The following is a 17,827-nucleotide window of genomic DNA, read 5'->3' as shown; positions in this document are numbered from 1 at the left end:
GTTTTGGTCTTGCTGGAGGTTGGAGTGTGGTGACGATCATGGGGCCGCGGGATCACAGGGCAGACAGCCAGTGCTGTGCCGGTGCCGTGTCTGCGAGCGCTGGGTGGCGTCAGCAAGTCCGACTTGTGGTGTGCTCATCTCCACACAGCTCACTGCCATTCAAGGAGCACCTGTGTGCACTTTCCTTTACTTGAAAGTAATAGGGGAAGATAGTAGTACTCAGCTTCAAAAGACTGAAAATTAAACATTTAAATATCTTGGGTAAAGCACACCCGAATAGTGCACAATGCACATGAAGTACCTGCAGAAATGCCTTATTGCATGTGATTAAGCATGCTTGTAACCTTCAGGAAAATGATTAGCTTTTGATTTTATGGAAAGGCCAAAGAAATTTCAGTCCCAACTGAGTGATAAGCACTTTAATAATCATTCGTAATCCTGCAACCCTTTCCATGGATGATTATCCTCATGGAAGAAATAAAACCTACATGTAGGGATTCAGTATACCGGAGATTTCAAAGGTGAAAGAAGACTGAAAAATTAGGCTTAGGATCTTACCCTGGCCCTATCTTAAGTTGGTTATTTTCTCTCAGTTGCTGGTGTGAACCCAACGTGAATTCTGTAGAAGCTAATAGTGTGAAAAGTCTATTAGTGAATAATTTCATCATACTTTTAAAATCTCCGAAGATAAGTTAACCAGCTTTTCAGATAAGCATCATGTTCCTTCAGCAGAACAGTGCTGCTAGTTTAATAAATTTTCCCTTAATACAAAAATATTTTCTGAAATTATGCCATTAAAAAAAAATGTGTTCAAGTGAGTTCACACTGCTGTTGTGTCTCTTCCAAAACAAGCTTTCTTTTTTAAACTGGGAGATGGCCAAGTTCTTCTTAGCTGAGAACAAGATTAAAGAGGGGGAGCTCAGACTAGGTGGCTGCACTGTGGGGAGTAGTTCCTCATGTCTGGGGCACCTCAAAACAGCCAGCTGAGACCAGGCAATAGAGACACGACTGTAAAGGGCAGGATAGATGACTCTCCCATTCCACCTTCTACTTCAGTATTTGTGCCTTCGGGACTGGGGTTCTGTTTGTGGCCAAAGTCCAAGTGGGTGGCTTTAGTCTCTGTCCATTACCTGCACTGAAGTCTCACTGTGTCCTTTCCCTCAGTCTTTCCATCTGCAGCCCACCGGCACACCTGGCACCTACCTGCTTCAGACAAGCTCCAGCCAAGGGCTTCCTCTGACTCTGGCCACCAGCCCCACGGTAACCCTGACAGCCGCTGCTCCTGCCTCTCCCGAACAGATCATTGTTCATGCATTATCCGTATGTTGCAATTCTACTTGATTTCTGAGTGCCAGTTACAGACTAGGGTTAGCTGAACAAAATTGAAGCACCAGCACCAAAACAGGCATTTCCGCCGTCCTAACAGTTCTTCCTGCCACCACTGTCACAGTGGCACCGCCTTTCTCACCTGACTGGGGTGTATCTGTGATCCCTGTATCTCTTCTGTGAGAGATCTAGATGTACATCAGAGGAAGGAATGTAGGAGAGGAGCCCGGTGCTCATGAACAGGAGTTGTAGGAAAAAGTGAAATCATTGCAGTTCGAGGAGGGGCAGAGGGGCAGGCACATTACCTGTAGATGTCATCTGTTGAATCACTCTAGTGGTACATCCTCACTTTGCCACTGATAGTTTTCTTTGGTGCTTTATAGCCAGAACATCTGCTGAACACAAGTGATAATGTCACGGTGCAGTGCCACACACCTAGAGTCATCATCCAGACCGTTGCCACAGAAGACCTCACTTCCTCGATGTCCCAGGCGGAGCTCACGGTAGACAGTGACATGCAGTCATCTGATTTTCCTGATGCACTGGAAGCAGACACTTTCCCAGATGAGATTCATCAGCCTAAGATGACTCTAGCACCATCATACCATGATACTCCTGTGTCCAGATTCAGTGACCAGAATAGCACAGAGCTGATGAACAGCATTATGGTTAGAACGGAAGAGATCTCTGACTCTGATCTTAAGCAAGAAGGGTCCCCCTCTGATCTGACCAGTGCATATGTGACTGAGGTGAGTTGTGCCTAATGGTGCCAGGAGCCACGAGGCTGGCTGCAGTCTGGAAGGGCCCTAGATATACTCTGCTTTAGGTTCCCAGTCCAGACCCCCATCTGTGCTGTGCAAATGTCAGTGACCCAGCAGTGGTGTCACTGGCGGAAGGGAGTGGCCAGGGATCCCTTGTGGCAGTCAAGGGAATAAGAAAACTGGCAGCTTAGCACAGCCTCTCAGCCTCTGCCCTCTGCGGCAGCAACTTGGAAGCCACTTCTGAGTGGGGAGTCAGGGGTCTTAGGCTTTAGTGGGACCCTTATTTCACAGCATTGCTTCCTGTACATACAGGTGACCTATACCTGGATTCATCTTTTATTTTCTTTTTTTTTTTTAAATACTACTTAGGATTTAGAGTCTCCTACCATAGTAGAACAAGTTGATCAAACAACAATTGATGATGAAACAATACTTATCGTTCCTTCACCACATGGCTTTATCCAGGCATCTGATGTTATAGATACTGAATCTGTCTTGCCTTTGACAACACTAACAGGTACTGTAATACAACTCGTATCATGTGACTGATAAATCTGACTGGGAGAATCAGGCAGTCATTTAATTCAGTTATTTCATTCTGTTCTCGGTCCAGCAACAGACTTGTCAGTTAAATCTTTTTAGCCTTTGGTAGACTATTTAAATTCTTGGAATGAGGTAGCGAAAATGTGTGTCCTCTCATACACACTGAAGACTAACCTGAAACTCCATCTTCCAGATCCCATACTGCAGCACCACCAGGAAGAGTCGAACATCATCGGATCATCTTTAGGCAGTCCTGTTTCTGAAGACTCAAAGGATGTTGAGGACTTGGTGCACTGTCACTAGATGATGCTTAGAAATGGGCCGTTTGGTAAAGAAGCACTCTAACTACAGTATCTCCAAAGAAGCAGGGGCAGCCACCAGGAGACTTATTGTACCATTCCTCTAGCTTCTGAGTAGCTGCCATGCCTAGCTGTGCACGTTGTTGCTGCTACGACTTTTACCTCTTTTGCGTGTCCATCTGAGGTCGTTTACGAGACCTGTGTGGTTGAGTGGAGTGTGGATCCCGTGTTTAGTGTCACCTGTCAGGAGGGAATCTGATGTCACCAAAGCTAACTGCTCATCTCCACAGATCAGACATGGCACTCTCCATCTTGGGTGCATTTCAGGGACATAGCAGCACAGCCTGGAGCTTATCCATGTCCTTCTTCAAAAAGATTAGGTAGGATTAGTTTGAGACTTAACCAGTAGACACTGAGACCTGGGAGGTGATTGTGTGGCAGTTTCTTCCAGTTAACCCATTGCTGGCAGTGGGAGCTAACGAGGCAGGGCGAAGAGGAAAGCATTAAAAGTCCTGGAAACTCACTACAGGTCTTCATGACTTCTGAGGGAAAATGGGTAAGGGTAGTAACAAAACCTACCAGCAGCTAAGCAGTCTTCACCCCTTACATAAACCACTGTCTGGTTTACAGACCTAGCACTTTGAAGAAAAATGAAACTGTGCTTGTTTCAGCAGCACATACACTGAAGTAAAACTGAACCAAATGGAGAAGGGGTGATGTTGCCTGTCCCTGATACCATGACCCTTTATTGACATGGTTGCCGTATAAATGATCTAGAAGATAGCTGAAGTGGGGTTGAGAGTTTCCTGTTCATTCAGTGCATTAGCTGGTTGGGGTACAATATAACTTTTCCCTCTCAGGCAATTTTAAAAAACAATTTGCTTCTATAACAAAAGGAAAGAAATCAAAAGTCATTCCTATTACTAGAGAAGGGTTAAGCCAAAATTAGCCTCTTAGGGCTTTAATGAATATGACCCCTATAGAAAACTCACAAAAAAACTTGTATAAATTATTTTATTTATTACTGTAATTAGATCTTCACAATCAAAGTTGTCTTTTCACCGTCTGTGTTTTGTTAACGTGAAATTGTAGTTATAAGCAAAAGTTGGTTGCCTAGGGAACAATAATTGTATATTCAGTTTAACAGAAATAAAAGAGTATTTGTTTTAAAATGCAAGAGTTTGAGCCTTTGCCATGCAATTTGTAAAAATTTTTAATTTCAAAAGTGAAAATGTGTGTTGTTTGAGCTTTAAGGTTGGAATGTCTTAGTGCACCACCAGCTCCTTCAAGAGAGAGCAGAGAGCTGGGATTCCTCTCCCTTACAGGAGGGAGTTCGGATACACAGCTGACAGGAACCTGCGTTGGGCTTGGGAAGGTGGTCCGCGCCCACCCGGCAGTCCCTCCTGCTGCCCTTGTGGGGAGTTCTCACGACCCTGTTCAGGTTCCTTCTCGATGGCCTCACCTTCCCACGTTGTGGAAGTACAGGTTTGCACATATACACAGCATGATGATTGAAAATAAAATATAGTAAATTAGACTTCGAAATTTCGGTTCTAAGTCTCCTTGTCGATACCAGTAGATCTAAAAGAAGAAATCAAATTACATTTTAAGTGATAGTCACTGGGCCAACTGTTAAAACAACTAATTCATTTTGCATTAACTCGTAAGTATTTCTGCAAATGAGACAATCTTCATAGTGATCTTCACGCCTTCATTCAGTACAGCCAGTACAACTCAAGTAGTACTGCTTGAGACTCCACACCCTAAGGTCATACTTACTCCTTCCTGCCTCCTCAGTTTACTTTCCTCTACGTTCTAACCAATTATTTGGCAAGTCACCTGGGAATGTACCTCTATGTATTCGGGTAAATATGTAACTCTCAGGTTTTATGTATAGCACAAGGGAGGAAGACAACATTTAAATTCATCAGTTCAGACTGGCAATACAAGACAGCTTGCATAACAGTAATGTTCAGATTCAAGTAACTCAGTGTTGGTCACTCAGGTCTGGGGTAGGGTGTGGCAGGCAGACTTGCAGGCTGGCATGGGCCAGTACAGGTCATGGGAGTGTTAAAACAAATCAGTTTGATTTTAACCTGAATGAATACATTACTACTATGATTTAAGCCCTATGTGATTCAAAACAATTGTTTTTAAGGGTTTACAGTCTATCCAACAACCAACTATTCAGTGACTAAACAACAAAAAGCCACCACCATCTGTTTCTTTCCTAGTTTGTTGAAATGAAGCATTCTTGTGACTACAGTACAACTGCCACTTTTAAGTTTCCCAGGAAATCCTGGTAAGTTACCTCCACTTGGGGAGGTAAACACAAAGATTAAAATACACAGGACTCAGTGCTGTCTTTTCCATTAAAAGCTTTTGTGGGGCCCTGTGCATATGACTTGAATGAATATGATAGTGTATCACAGACTTGTCCCCTTTAAGTATTTTCACCCTTTCACATTTTAGCTATCAAAGAAACAAAATTCTTTAGACTTACATTTTTTGGGAGTTAAGGGAAAAGAAGGAAACTGATTCTGGAAAGCTGTGCAGTGGACTGAATGGTGCTGGGGAACAGTGGGTGTGAGAGACCCAGGCTGGGACTGTCCTGGCGCCACCACTTGAAGCCCTTGAGTGCACTGTTGGAGTTCTAATAGTACTCACAAGTATGCAGGCTGTAGCACTGCTCAGAGAGATGCAGACAGCAAAAAATACATTCAGTGGTTTGGGAGGTAGGTGAGGGAAAACAAAAGCACTGATCAGTGTTACCTGTATGGAGAGAAAAGATGTCAGGCCTTAAGAGGAACTCCAGGTCGAGCAAGGTCAGCCTGAGTCTAGGCCAGGCAATGCTATAGAATGCTCTGTATTACAGAATCGTATCCACCCCAGGTCTGCATTCTGTAACAGCATTTGCAAATTTGTTTATATCTATATGCTTCCTTCTTTCCCAGCCTCTCCTTAACATGAAAGGAGACAAAACATGAGCAGTCACATAAATGTCATTCCTAGGGTTGGTAACTACTGAAGGAGACTGACCATCCTACTTTGAATACTCCTACCAAAAGCAAATGTAATCAAAGTTGTCTCTGCTTATTAAGCTTACGAAAAATACTGAAAGGGCTGGAGATTTAGCTCAGTGGCCTATGCCTGCCCCTCAAGTGCAAGGTCCTAAGTTTGATCCCTGGTACCAAAAAAACCAAAAAAAAAACCTGAAAGATGGGTTTGTAGTCCCATCCCTTTTTCTACCACTTGTAGCATCATGCTCATTCTTTTTATTAACAAGTAATGGGGGGTAAAAGAAACACTAAAATTCATTCTCTTAACAAATAGTAATTAAAAATGCCCATACCAGGCTGTGGAAAACAGCTAGGTTTATGTTGTGACAACACTCAGCCATATTAAACAGTATGAAATGTTACTATACACTGACCAAACCTTTTAAAATTTGACCAAGGGTAAAGGTGAACTATTGACAAAAATGGAGAGTTACAGTGGGCTATCATAGAGGGGACTGATGGTAACCACTGTTTTTACAGATGTACTAGGGCAGGCAAACACAGCAAACTTAGTTACCTGACTTACACAAATTCACCTGGGAAATGGGTGGGAATCAAATTAGCTGTTTTAGCTGTCAGTTGCAGTGTCATAAAATCAAAACATGACTTTTTCTGAGCACTAACTGCATTATAATAAAAGTTCTCAAAGCTGGAGCTAAGAGCTTAAGTGATGTACAAAATTAAAGCTACTTACTAGAATCAATAAGCATGTGAAGCCACCAACAACCAAATTGATGATTCGGTCCTGAAAGAGAAAGGAGTTTATGAGCCATGTGGCTGGGACTCCACACCTTCGGTGGGTGACACAGTACTGGGCACTGGGTGGTCAAGAACAAAGGGACCAAGCCACACTGCGCTCCTCTGAGCTCTCCCACCTCAGACCAGAAGGGTGGAATCAGAAAAACGGGCAGGTGCTCAGAGAACCAGGCAAACGAGGGGAGGTTTCCTGAAGGGACAGGTGGCTTACCCTGCATCAGTGAGGGCTGGGGCTGCCACGTATGGACTCACACCAGCCTGGATGACGGCACGGTGATGGCTTTGGGCCTGCACTAGCAATCCAGTGTCCTTGTCTAATCTGAAAACAGACACATGCAGCATTCGGAGGCTGAGGCAGGCAACCTGGGCTACACAGCGAGACCCTGTCTCACAAAAGACCATCAAGTGCCGAGGCTGGATGTAATCTCAAAGACCATCAAGTCAGTGACTTTTCCAATTTAATAGCAAAGGCCTTCAACTGAAAAGATAAGCCTCTTGTTCTACCTACTTTTATTTTCATCCTGCAGGCTAAGCAATCTCCCAGACTGTCATAAAAGCTTTTGATCCAATCCTATTTTTACAGGTTAAGGTAAATTTAGGCCCCATGTGGTTAAATCATCTGCCAAAACTCACACAGCAAGTTAAAAGGGATTTCTAAAACCAGGGATTTCTAAGGTTAGTAATGGGTTAACAAAAGCTAGTTACGAAACTACCATAGAAGGTAAGGCTTTTTAAAGACTGGTTTAGGAAACATTAAGTTAAGGCCACTGAGAATAGCAACTAGTCTTATTTTGAAGAACACAGAACAGTCTGATGAACCAGTAGTCTTAACTGATTGCTTTGTTGGCAAAGAACAGGATATGGAATATGAGCAGCCAATAAAACCTCAGGTGGGAGGGGCACAGAGCAAGGGAACCTTCATTTCCAGATTATTTGCTTTTCAGATAAGAATCCAAAGACTGTGAGTTCCAAACGGGAAAAGTACAGAAAAACCAAGTATTGGGAATGCTGATGTAACCAAGGAAAACCAACCCTCCAAATCAAGACCACTGGAACTCAAAGGTTACAGAACAAAGCAAACAACATGTAACTACACCCGCAATACATTTAGAGGACTCAGAACAGATCTTACCACCATCACAGCACACAGCAGTCTGAAATCAGAACCCTATGTTAAGGAAAGACCCAAGGACAATTCATCAACCCTTATAATTTCCACACGAGACAAATGCAGCTAGATGAGAATGTAACATAAAATGTGCTTATAAAGATAGTGTCCATAGGGTCTCCCATTGCTTCTGCCTTGTGAAAAAGGCCCAACTACACTTTTTGATGTATTCTCAGATGCACGAAGTCCTGCCCTCCTGAGCTCCGACGACGTGCGCAAGTTTACACAGGTCTGGGTACCTCACAGCAGTTCTCCCGCAGCAGGGGCCAGTGAGAGGTGCAGGGGAGTTGGCCCAGCAAGGGGCTCACTAACTTCAGCTGTCCACAGGATCAAAGCAAGTGGAAAAAATAACAGTGAAACAATAGTCACTATGCCCAAGCTTCCACATTCTCTTCTCAAACACCTTGAGATGAAATAGTAATTACTTTTACAGTTGGCAAAACAGGCTCTGGAAAACAGAACTTGGCCAAGGTCTCATACACCAGAAGTGGTAAGAATGAGTCAGTGTCTGGCCTGCTTTCCTCAACAGAGAAAGTCCATTTGTACTCCTTTCAAGAAGATCAATCTAAAAGCTACTGCTGGTCTAGATAAAGATGACCTCTTGAAAAGCATATTTTGAGCCTATTATGAATAAAGATTTACACATAGGTGGCTTTTTCCAAATTACTGAATGACAACAGAAGCATACTCATTCCAATAAAAAATACATGAGCTTTAAACTTGCCTGACTGCCTTCTAGATTAAGTTATTGTATTGCAGTGGGTTCCTCTGGGGCTCCCAAGTTGAGACAAACTATCCCAGATACAGCGGAAGTGTTCCTTGGTAATGCAAAGAGCTCAGCTTCGGGTCATCCACTGTGGATATAACCATGAATCCAGATCAAAGAGCAGTGAGCTTCGGGAGACCGAAGCAAGACATGCAGATCCGGAAAAGAAGGGTAGTTCATGAAGAGGAACCCCACAAAGACCCAGGAAAGAACAGAAGTATTGCTTCTACCAAAGGAAACAAGGCAAATGGAAATACCTGGTGAGGGCACATTTCAAGAGAGCTGAGAGGACGGGAAGGAAGGAAATGCAAAATGGCAAGATCTATGTGAGCCCAAAGGAGTCTTAGCTCTGTCACCCTGAAATGAGGAAGGAGAAAAAGTCGTATTACGCTAATATATGCTAATCGTTTCCTGTGACACAAGTAAGAAATGTGTCACTTCCATTTATTGCCGGGTAACTGGGTTCAATGAAGCCCACTTATTCGCCACAGCCATCCAGCTAGGGAATGGCAAACATCTTCTATGCAATACTCCTTGCAAAATGCAAGTGGGTTGAGCAGTTTGACAGGTCTAAGAATTCTTACACTAATACATGTGGACCTTGAAATCAGTCAGGAGACCAAGGTTATCTCCTTCTGCCCCTGGCCAGCTCTGTGTAAACGATACCTAGTACTTTCCCATTCTAACGTTTCACAGGTCTGAAGCACCAGCTTTAGTCTGCACTTGGGTTAGAATAGCATTCCTCCTCTACTGCTTGAAAAGCAGGGAAGCCCCAGTCTTGCCTGGTCCGCCACTGGCGTATCTTGACATGAAGTAGAGAACCCCAAACTCAGAAGCTCAGGCAGTAATGACTGTAGACAGGAAATGTACAGTGACATCCCAAATACCCAAAGCCAGCATCTATCCTCAGCTCTTAGAACAACCCAGTTCTACAGCATTTAGAATGCTAACAAATTGCTGTGTCTATGACAGTTTCCCAAATGGATTTGAAGGCCTTATGCTAAATACAATAAACCCTTGTCCACTAAGCAACAATAAAAAGGTAAAATTTCCAAAGTTTTGGAGAATGTACAAAAAGAATTTACAAAGAGCCCAGCATGCACACCTGTAATACTAGCCACTCGTGAGGCTAAGACAGGAGGATCAAAGTTCAGGGACAGTCTTGGCAATCTGCACCCTGTCTCAAAATAAAAAAGGGATAAAGAAAAGGATGGTGATGTCGCTCGGCACTGCCTGGATTTAATCACCAGAACCCCCCCACACTCACACACCACCTAAAGGAATGTTCTGATTTAAAGTGAATTTAGTACAGTAGTCCTCCTGGTTTGGTTTTGTTTCAGTGGTTTCATTTACCTGTGGTCAACCGTGGCTCAAAATATTAAATGGGAAATCCCCCAAATAAGCAATTCTTAAGTTTTAAATTGCGTGCTATTCTGAGCTACATGATGGAACCTCATCCTATCCAGCACCGTCCTACCCAGTACATGGGTTCAACCCTTTGTCTACCATACCCATGCTTAATTGACATCCTACTCACCAGCTAGTCGCTCAGTAACTGCGCTGGTTATCTGATGGATTGTTGTACCGCATCACCCCCATTCAAGTAACTCTTAGCTTACCTAACAGTGGCTCCAAGGCCCAACAGTGTGATGCAGGCAACTCAGATGTTCCAAGAAAAGCCATAAAGTACTTTCTTTAAGTAAAATGGACAAAGTTCTTAAGAAAAGATAACTGTATGCCAAGGCTGCTACATCTATAGTAAGAAAGAACAAATCTTCTATCTGTGAATTTGTGGAAAAGAACAGAAATCTGGGCTAGTATCACTCCTGCACCTGAAATGGCAAGTTACAGAGACAATGCCAGGTAGGTGCCTAGACTGTAGGCCTTGCTGCTACACATGACACCAGACCTCTCCCTACAAAGTGGGTATGGAACCAAGATTCCTGACTGCCAAGAAGGATACATGATGGGATTTCAAGTCTTCAGTAAAAAAAAATAATGATGCTGGGTCATTAGATGAGGGAACTTTCTCCTGGCTTTACAAAGACTGTGTTACACGAGTCTGTATAAATAGAAAATGGAGCCAGGTGTGGTGGCGCATGCCTATAATCCCAGCACTCGGGAGGCTGAAGCAGGAGGATCGCTGTGAGTTTGAGACCAGCCTGGGCTACATAGTGAGTTCCAGGTCAGTCTCAACTACACAGTGAGACCCTGTTTCAAAAAGAAGGAAGGAAGGAAGGAAGGAAGGAAGGAAGGAAGGAAGGAAGGAAGGAAAGAAAGAAAGAAAATGGAGTCATTTCTTATGTTGGCCCACAAGAGAAAGAAAGAAAGAAAGAAAGAAAGAAAGAAAGAAAGAAAGAAAGAAAGAAAGAAAGAAAGAAAGAAAGAAAGAAAAGAAAGAAAGAAAGAAGGAAAGAAGGAAGGAAAGAAGGAAAGAAGGAAAGAAGGAAAGAAAGAAAGAAAGAAAGAAAGAAAGAAAGAAAGAAAGAAAGAAAGAAAGAAAGAAAGAAAGAAAGAAAGAAAGAAAGAAAGAAAATGGAGTCATTTCTTATGTTGGCCCACAAGAGAAGCTGACGATGTCAGGTCGTAATTTCCAAGACCGCTTTGGGAAGGGGTGCAGGGGAGGCTGAATGACACTCCTTCAGAGCTCTTCGCAAACGCCACCTCCAGCAGAAATCCTTTCTGGACCCTGCGCAGGCACCTGCCCTCAAGGTGAGCTGCTCCTGCACCAGGACCCTCAGAGGTCACCTCACTCAGACCTGACACTTGCTCCACCACCTCGGCCACAGCGTGAGGACAGTCTCATTTTCCTCCCTACACCAGGCTCTGCTGCACTCTGAAGATGTTGGGTACACAAAAGAATCATGAAGCAGAAGCATCCAATTTTCCTTAGCGCGTCCTTCATAACCACAGGCTCAGGGCCTGGCCTGTCACAACAGGACACAGTCTTGCTGCTATAGCACAGGTGCAACAGCACAGCCAAAGCCACCACCTGGTCCTGCAACCCATGGGTCCTGCTCTGGCCAGGCGGAGATCCAGCATCCTCCAGCTGCCTCCCAGACGAGACTGCTGCTTCCAAGGAGATACTAACAGTGAGCCACAGGAAGCTCAAGGGCCAGGTCTTCCTCACCTGAGCATAAGGCTGTCACTAGGGTGGCACCAAGCACTGATTTCCAGGCACCACAGCTGGGAGGTCCCAGCAGAGGGATTTGTCCCTCAGCAGGGCCCCTCAGGACTCCCAGGAGGAGAAAAGCAAAACAGTGCTCCTGCAGAATAGCAAAGCCCTGGCCAGACAATCCATGAGCATGGCCCCTTCCACACCTCGGGAGATTGAGAGCTTCCCTAGCTCAAGTCTTCATCAGGCAGCTGTCAAGGTGGCTCCCCAGGGGAGCTCAGTCCCGCGCAGGTCAAGATGCCCTCTGCCCACCACCCTGCAGCCCATGCCGAGGGTACAAGTTATCACTGACTGTTCAGTGCCCCCTGTGCCTGGGCTCTTGCTGCAGGCCACCTCCAGACTTAAGTTTGAGAGATGCAGAACTTTGGAGGCAAAACTGTAGGATCCCAGCTGCACTGGGCCTGGAGGACTGGGTGAGCAGGGCCTTCCCTGCGCAGGCAGCCTGAGAGCCAGTTCCATCATGGGCTCTATGTTAGGTGGGTGTGTGTGCCCTGGCAGTCTCGTGCCAACTCCTCTCCCTTCCCAGTCACCTCAATTGCTTAGCACCTGAACGCAAGGCCTCTTCCTCCACCTTCTACCTTTCCTCCTCTCTGCTCCTAGCCTGGCCTGTACCACACCCATTCCTCTGGACACTAAAGCTTTGACTTGAAGCCACCAGCAGCAGTCTGGCTCTGAGACCACAGGCTCACAGTGTCCTGGACATGTGCAGAGGGGCTGGGCCTCTCCTCTGTAGGCAGTGGAGAAGCAATGCCATCACTGACACGGCTCTGCTCTCGTTCACTCCCGCTAGCCACGGGTGAGATCAAACGGGGACAGGCTGGAAACCAGAGCTCAGCAGAGAGCCGCTGACAGCTGCCCAAGCAGAACCAGCCCACTCCACACTGCACACTTCCCATACAGGCTTGCATATTCGGTACTTCACCTCCATCTCCTGAGCCTCCCGAAGGAGACAGAAACAGGAAATTGAAAGCCCAAAGGGCACCTGGCTGAGACCCTTCGGCACATCCTACAGTTTTGCCTCCAAAGTTCTGCATTTCTCAAACTTAAGGTTTCTGATACCGTAAGCTAAAGGCTGATTCTTAGACGTGACTGCTTTTGTTCCTACATGTCTCCAAGGAGCCTTCCACGTCGTAAAGCTCCAGGTGAGGAGCCAAAGACAAGTCCTCCACAGATACCTACACCAAGGGGACTCGAACCCTGCGAGGAACCCAGGCCCTGCCACGGGGTTAACTTGGTTCGTTCCCTCGTGCTGTCCCGAGGCTACGAGGGACAACAGCCACTGTGTGGAAAGTGAGGTCCCTCACCTCGCTGGCTGGCACAGGGCACAGTGAACTCTGCCATGGGAACGACAGTTTGAGGCTCCCAAGAGACAGTGTACTGGGGATGGTGCGGGAGCAGGACACCTGTCCAGGGCTCCAGGACACAGCCCACTCTGCAACCCCTCCACTGTAAGCACCCCTTGTCTTTGCCAGCGAGCCTCACAAACAGGCTCCCTTTCTGAAGCATCTCTCTTTGGGGTGGGACTGTGCACATCCTTCCCCCAGACTCTCCTGAAGGACACACAAACCTGAAATGCCTTATGTGTAGGACCTGGAGCACATTAATGAAGCGGGAGACAGCCGCGTCCCTTCCTGAGGAAGCAGTTGGAGGCACAAAGCACAAAGACCACGCGCATGCCCTGGTGGCTTGGCTTACTCGCCTCTTTCACCTGCCAGTGGTCTTGGGTAAGTTTTTTCTTTCTGCTGTGCATGTGTGCGGGGATGTGTGCGGGTGTGTGTGTGTTACTGGGGACTGAACCCAGAGGCTTCACACTGAGCTAAATTATCCTCCCTTTAAATTTTTTATTTCTTCTTTGGTACCAGGGATCAAACTCAGGACCTTGCTCTGGCCAGGCAGGTACCGCACCACTGAGCTACACACCCAGCCCCTACATTTTCTATCTCTAGACAGGGTTTTGCCAAGTTGCCCAGGTAGAACTCAGCCTCTACAGGTGTGCACCACCATGCCTGGCTTCACTTCACTTTTAAGCCTGGTTTCCATGTGCCATGATCTGACATGCAGGTTAGGGTCAGGGTAGGAGATAAAACATAACAGTGTAGAGCTTTTACGGACTGTAAACGGTAGCGTATTAGCTACTAACTCTGTATCAGGAGTTAGTACTGCTTCTCTGACATGGATGGGAACTCCTACCAGTGACTAAGCTCCACAGAGCTGAAAGGGCAGGGCGCAGACCCCTTGTCCCGGTCCCAAACCTACAACAGCCCCAAATTTAAAAGACATCTCACCACTCCCACAGGGAGTTTGTCAACCCACATCTCCCTGTGGCAGCTCACAAAACATGGTCACAGTTATGGTCCCCCAAACATATGTGTTCAGAGGTGAAGGCTCCATTCAGAGGTTCCAGCGGGGGTCTTTTTTGGGAGGGGTGGTACTGGGGGTTGACCCCAGAGCCTCGCGTGTGACAGGCAAGGAAGCTACCACTGAGCTGTGTTCCCAGCCCAAGGCAAGGCCTTGGGAAGGTACCGGGTCATGTGCCAGTGGATTCACCCACAGTGAGTGCACAGCACACTATGAGACTGGCCAGGATCTAGGACAAGGAGGCAGCCACTGGCAGAGAGCCCTGCAGGGTGTGTTTCTCTGGCCGCCATCTGCCTGAGCCTCAGCCACCCTCAGGTGAGCATTTCCCTCTGCCATGATGTTCCTACCTCTGACCAGCCAACCACACCCTGGGCGCCTGACACCAAGAGTCAAAATAACCCTTTTCTCTTCTACAATCTGTATGTCAGTCCTTCACCCAGTGCTCACGGTATCTAGACACAGCCTGCAGACTGACCGTAAGAAGAGACTCAAGCCAGTACACCAGCCAAGGCCCACAGACTGGCAAACATCAAATCTCTTAGAGCATCTGCTTCTGAGGGCCAGGCCTCCTGTGGGTCTTCATACCACAGTTTCACCCATGCACTTGGCGCTGCCCTCTCTGCTATACACAGCTCACAGGAAGGAGAGGCGAAAACTGCTTTAACTGCATGAGCATTCACTTCAGACACTGCTTCCTGTTTTGACAGCCACGGCACCAGCTTTCTGAACCCTAGCTGAGCTCTTGTTGCTTAAGAAGGTCCCAAAAATGGAGGCCAACTTTGGGGATGCTAAATCCTTGCACAAAAATCACAAACCAGTGGAGGCCACAGAATGACCTGGACCTGGACCTGCAGTGGGGAACATGGACAGAGGCTGGCATGGCGGGTATGGGAGGCTCTGAAGTAGGGGAACCGCCTGGGGGGCTCCGGGTTTGGAGAAGAGCGCTGCGTAGGAAACAGGTGAAGCTTGCACAGAGCAGGTGGAGCCAGCACCCTACGCTGCCACAGGCACACGGAGGAGCCGTCCACATGGAAACCCAGATCCAGCCTTGCGCAGAGGCTGGAGGAGAAAAAGCCCTGGAACCTGCCTGACCCACTTCTCTGGCTGGTGGGCTGTGATGGAGGACAGACCGCCCTCCCTAGCCCAGGCCCACTCTGTCCTCCAGGAGACAAGAACTGCACTCAGAGTCACTTTCGACGCCTGCTCCAGGGTGTGGGCAGGGGCAGGGACAGGGGCACACACAGATGCAGAGACCTCACCACAGCTGCTTCTCAGCGGAGTAGCACCAAAGCACGTTTTCACTGACTGGGGCCGTGGTCGCGAAGAGGCCCCGCTTCTGACCTCTGCTGTTCGCCTGCGTATCACTGGGCAGGGTGCGAGGCAGCTCCGGGCTCCAAGGCCCCCTAGCTGGCCCCATCCGCGCTCCTGCCTTCACGCCGTCTGCTGTAGAACTCCAGCGACATGCAGCCTCACAGTCACCCCTCACATGTCACCTCGGGACAGGAGCCGTCACAATGGCTCGGGTGCATGGCTGCTTCCTCTGTGGTCTATGAACATGAACAGAGCAGAAGGCCTAGAAACTGGCTTCTGCTTGGTCGCACCTCATGGCACATGCATCCCCTTCCTGTCAGCACTGGACTGCGGAAACTGATTCACATGATCAACACAGCAAGGCCTTCTCGAAGCTCCGAGAACTCAATGCCCTTCTCACACAGGTATGGGAGACCCCCAAGGGGAAGCTACAGGGACAAGGCGGGAGACACGTCCAGGCGTGAGCTCCACTGCAAAAGGTGCAGGAGCAGCCGGGACTGGCCTAAAGCATATTTCCCCCAAAGCTTCTGGAGAATCAGTCCTACCCATGCGCCTGGGGTGGGGAGTGGCAGGTATGGCGCTATGCGAGGGAGGAGAAGTCCACAGCAGCAAGAGGGAAGAAGCACTCTTACAACCTCACCAAGGCAGTCACAGTGAAAGGGAAAAGGGCAGATGTCAGGCCTGGAGAAATCCCACAGCACAGCAAAGCCTCTCTGCGCCTCTCACATCCCAACAGGAACCCACTGCACAAGGGCACCGTGGGCACTCAGTACCAGCCCCAGGCCACAGAGACCCCACGTGCGGCCCATCCGAACTACAGTGCAACATACACCATGCTAGATTTCAAAGGCTTAGCACCAAAAAAGTAAAAACCTCTCAATGTTATACTGATATGATAAATACATGGAGTTTCATAAAGTTATAATTAATTTCAGCCATTTGTGTTTTACCAAGGCTACTAAAAAATTCTAAGTCTCACATATAGTTCACATTATATTTCTTATCTTGGTTTCTGCACTATATCTGTTTTTCATCTGTAAGAAGTGCACTGAACTGGGAAGTGTCTCACCATGAGCAAAGCACTGGGCACCCCGACCAGGACCCCAGCATCACCCCAACAGCACCAAGGGATGAGAGAGGTTTCTCACCAGGGACGAATGCCACAGCTTTTTGTCCGAAGTCCCTTGGGCAGTTATGCCAGTCTGCCTGTCACTGGCTCTGGGCTCATGCTGAAGCCGAAGTCTGTGCACACAGGACAGGAAGGCAACTCCCACACCTCAGTCACTAGGCCGCTGAGGCGCAGATCCGGCCGCCCTCACTACAGGACCTCAGCAAACCCTCAGCCCACTTCCCGAGAGGGCAGGGGAAAGTGATTTCCGAGAAGCACTGGCCCAGGCGCGGAAGTCAGTTACTCTTTAACCACTGCCTTCACAGAAGAGAGCTTTGGGAAATGTTATTAGGGAGGGCCGGGCTGTGACCCCACAAGCACCCTCCGGAGCTGCTTGCTTAGTTCTCCAACAGGAATACCGGGGAAGAAACACTGCTCTCCAAATTCCTCTGCTCTCAGGCCTGCGGCGCCCTCTGCCCTAAAGTCAGGGGCCACACCTAAAACTGGGCACCGTAGCTGTAAAGCAAATAAAATGTTTTGAAGCTCTTGAGTCTGACTGTGAGGGGAATTCCCTGTTTACTCTACAGACGTTCACTCCTACAAGTTTCCAGATCGAGGGGCTATCGTGTTGGGTTTCTGGGCATCAGAAAGCGCAAGCTCCGGACACCCCAGTCCTCGGCCTCCGGGTGTCTGGGGACCCCCAAGAGTGCCCCAGCCCTACAAGCGTCACTCTCCCTGCCACTGAGACCCCATTCCTGCGCCTTGAGTCAGGTTCCTTTCTCCATCTCTGGAATTTCTCCAAATCCAATGACCCTGCCAGCCTCACAGAGTAATTCGGAGAGACCTGGAATTATATAATATATATTGTATACACTCTTTCCTCTTTCCTCTGAGTAGCAGAATCCACTATTGTAATGCCCCAAAGCAGCCTAGGTACTGCACACTTGAACTAACACGCGTGCAATGATGGGGACCTATTTGGGTCCGCAAAGTTCCAGCCCGGAAGGGTTCCGAGTGGATCGGGCCAGAGGCGACTCCTGGGCACCGGGCCGTGGCCCCGGCCTAACTCGGGGTCTACTGTCCCGGCCGGCCTTGGACAGCTGCGCCCCGGCTCCCGGGTCACCCGCATGTGATCTATCGCGGGGTCCCCGGTGGAGAAGTCGCAGGCTGAGCCCCGCCTCCAGCTGGACCACAAGC

The 17,827-nt window shown here is 47.8% G+C and overlaps 2 protein-coding genes across 4 annotated transcripts in view; one reads left to right on the top strand and one right to left on the bottom strand.

Annotated features, from left to right (window-relative positions):
• The window catches only part of Dmtf1 (cyclin D binding myb like transcription factor 1), a 36,811-nt gene extending 33,041 nt beyond the window's left edge, over nucleotides 1-3,770 (top strand). For 2 of the 3 annotated variants that reach the window (XM_010636548.3, XM_010636562.3), the window contains 4 exons: nucleotides 1,165-1,320; nucleotides 1,710-2,075; nucleotides 2,457-2,604; nucleotides 2,824-3,770. In XM_010636548.3, the coding sequence (XP_010634850.1) occupies nucleotides 1,165-1,320; nucleotides 1,710-2,075; nucleotides 2,457-2,604; nucleotides 2,824-2,933 (780 nt within the window). In that variant the 3' untranslated portion in view covers nucleotides 2,934-3,770. The remainder of the gene's footprint in view (nucleotides 1-1,164; nucleotides 1,321-1,709; nucleotides 2,076-2,456; nucleotides 2,605-2,823) is intronic. The other variant, XM_010636556.3, reaches the window with a different exon arrangement.
• Nucleotides 3,771-3,947: 177 nt separating this feature from the next.
• Tmem243 (transmembrane protein 243) overlaps nucleotides 3,948-17,827 on the bottom strand; it is a 15,101-nt gene continuing 1,221 nt past the window's right edge. Inside the window, exons 2-6 of the mRNA XM_033758166.1 lie at nucleotides 17,585-17,814; nucleotides 16,671-16,798; nucleotides 6,683-6,733; nucleotides 5,597-5,701; nucleotides 3,948-4,510 (exon numbers count right to left, since the gene is read on the bottom strand). Coding sequence (XP_033614057.1) covers nucleotides 4,388-4,510; nucleotides 5,597-5,701; nucleotides 6,683-6,733; nucleotides 16,671-16,798; nucleotides 17,585-17,814 — 637 coding nt within the window. The 3' untranslated portion in view covers nucleotides 3,948-4,387. The remainder of the gene's footprint in view (nucleotides 4,511-5,596; nucleotides 5,702-6,682; nucleotides 6,734-16,670; nucleotides 16,799-17,584; nucleotides 17,815-17,827) is intronic.

The sequence above is a fragment of the Fukomys damarensis genome, unplaced genomic scaffold (assembly GCF_012274545.1).
Source record: "Fukomys damarensis isolate Sample0158 unplaced genomic scaffold, DMR_v1.0_HiC HiC_scaffold_4, whole genome shotgun sequence".
NCBI lineage: Eukaryota > Metazoa > Chordata > Mammalia > Rodentia > Bathyergidae > Fukomys > Fukomys damarensis.
This window is presented reverse-complemented; position numbering and strand designations above follow the sequence as displayed.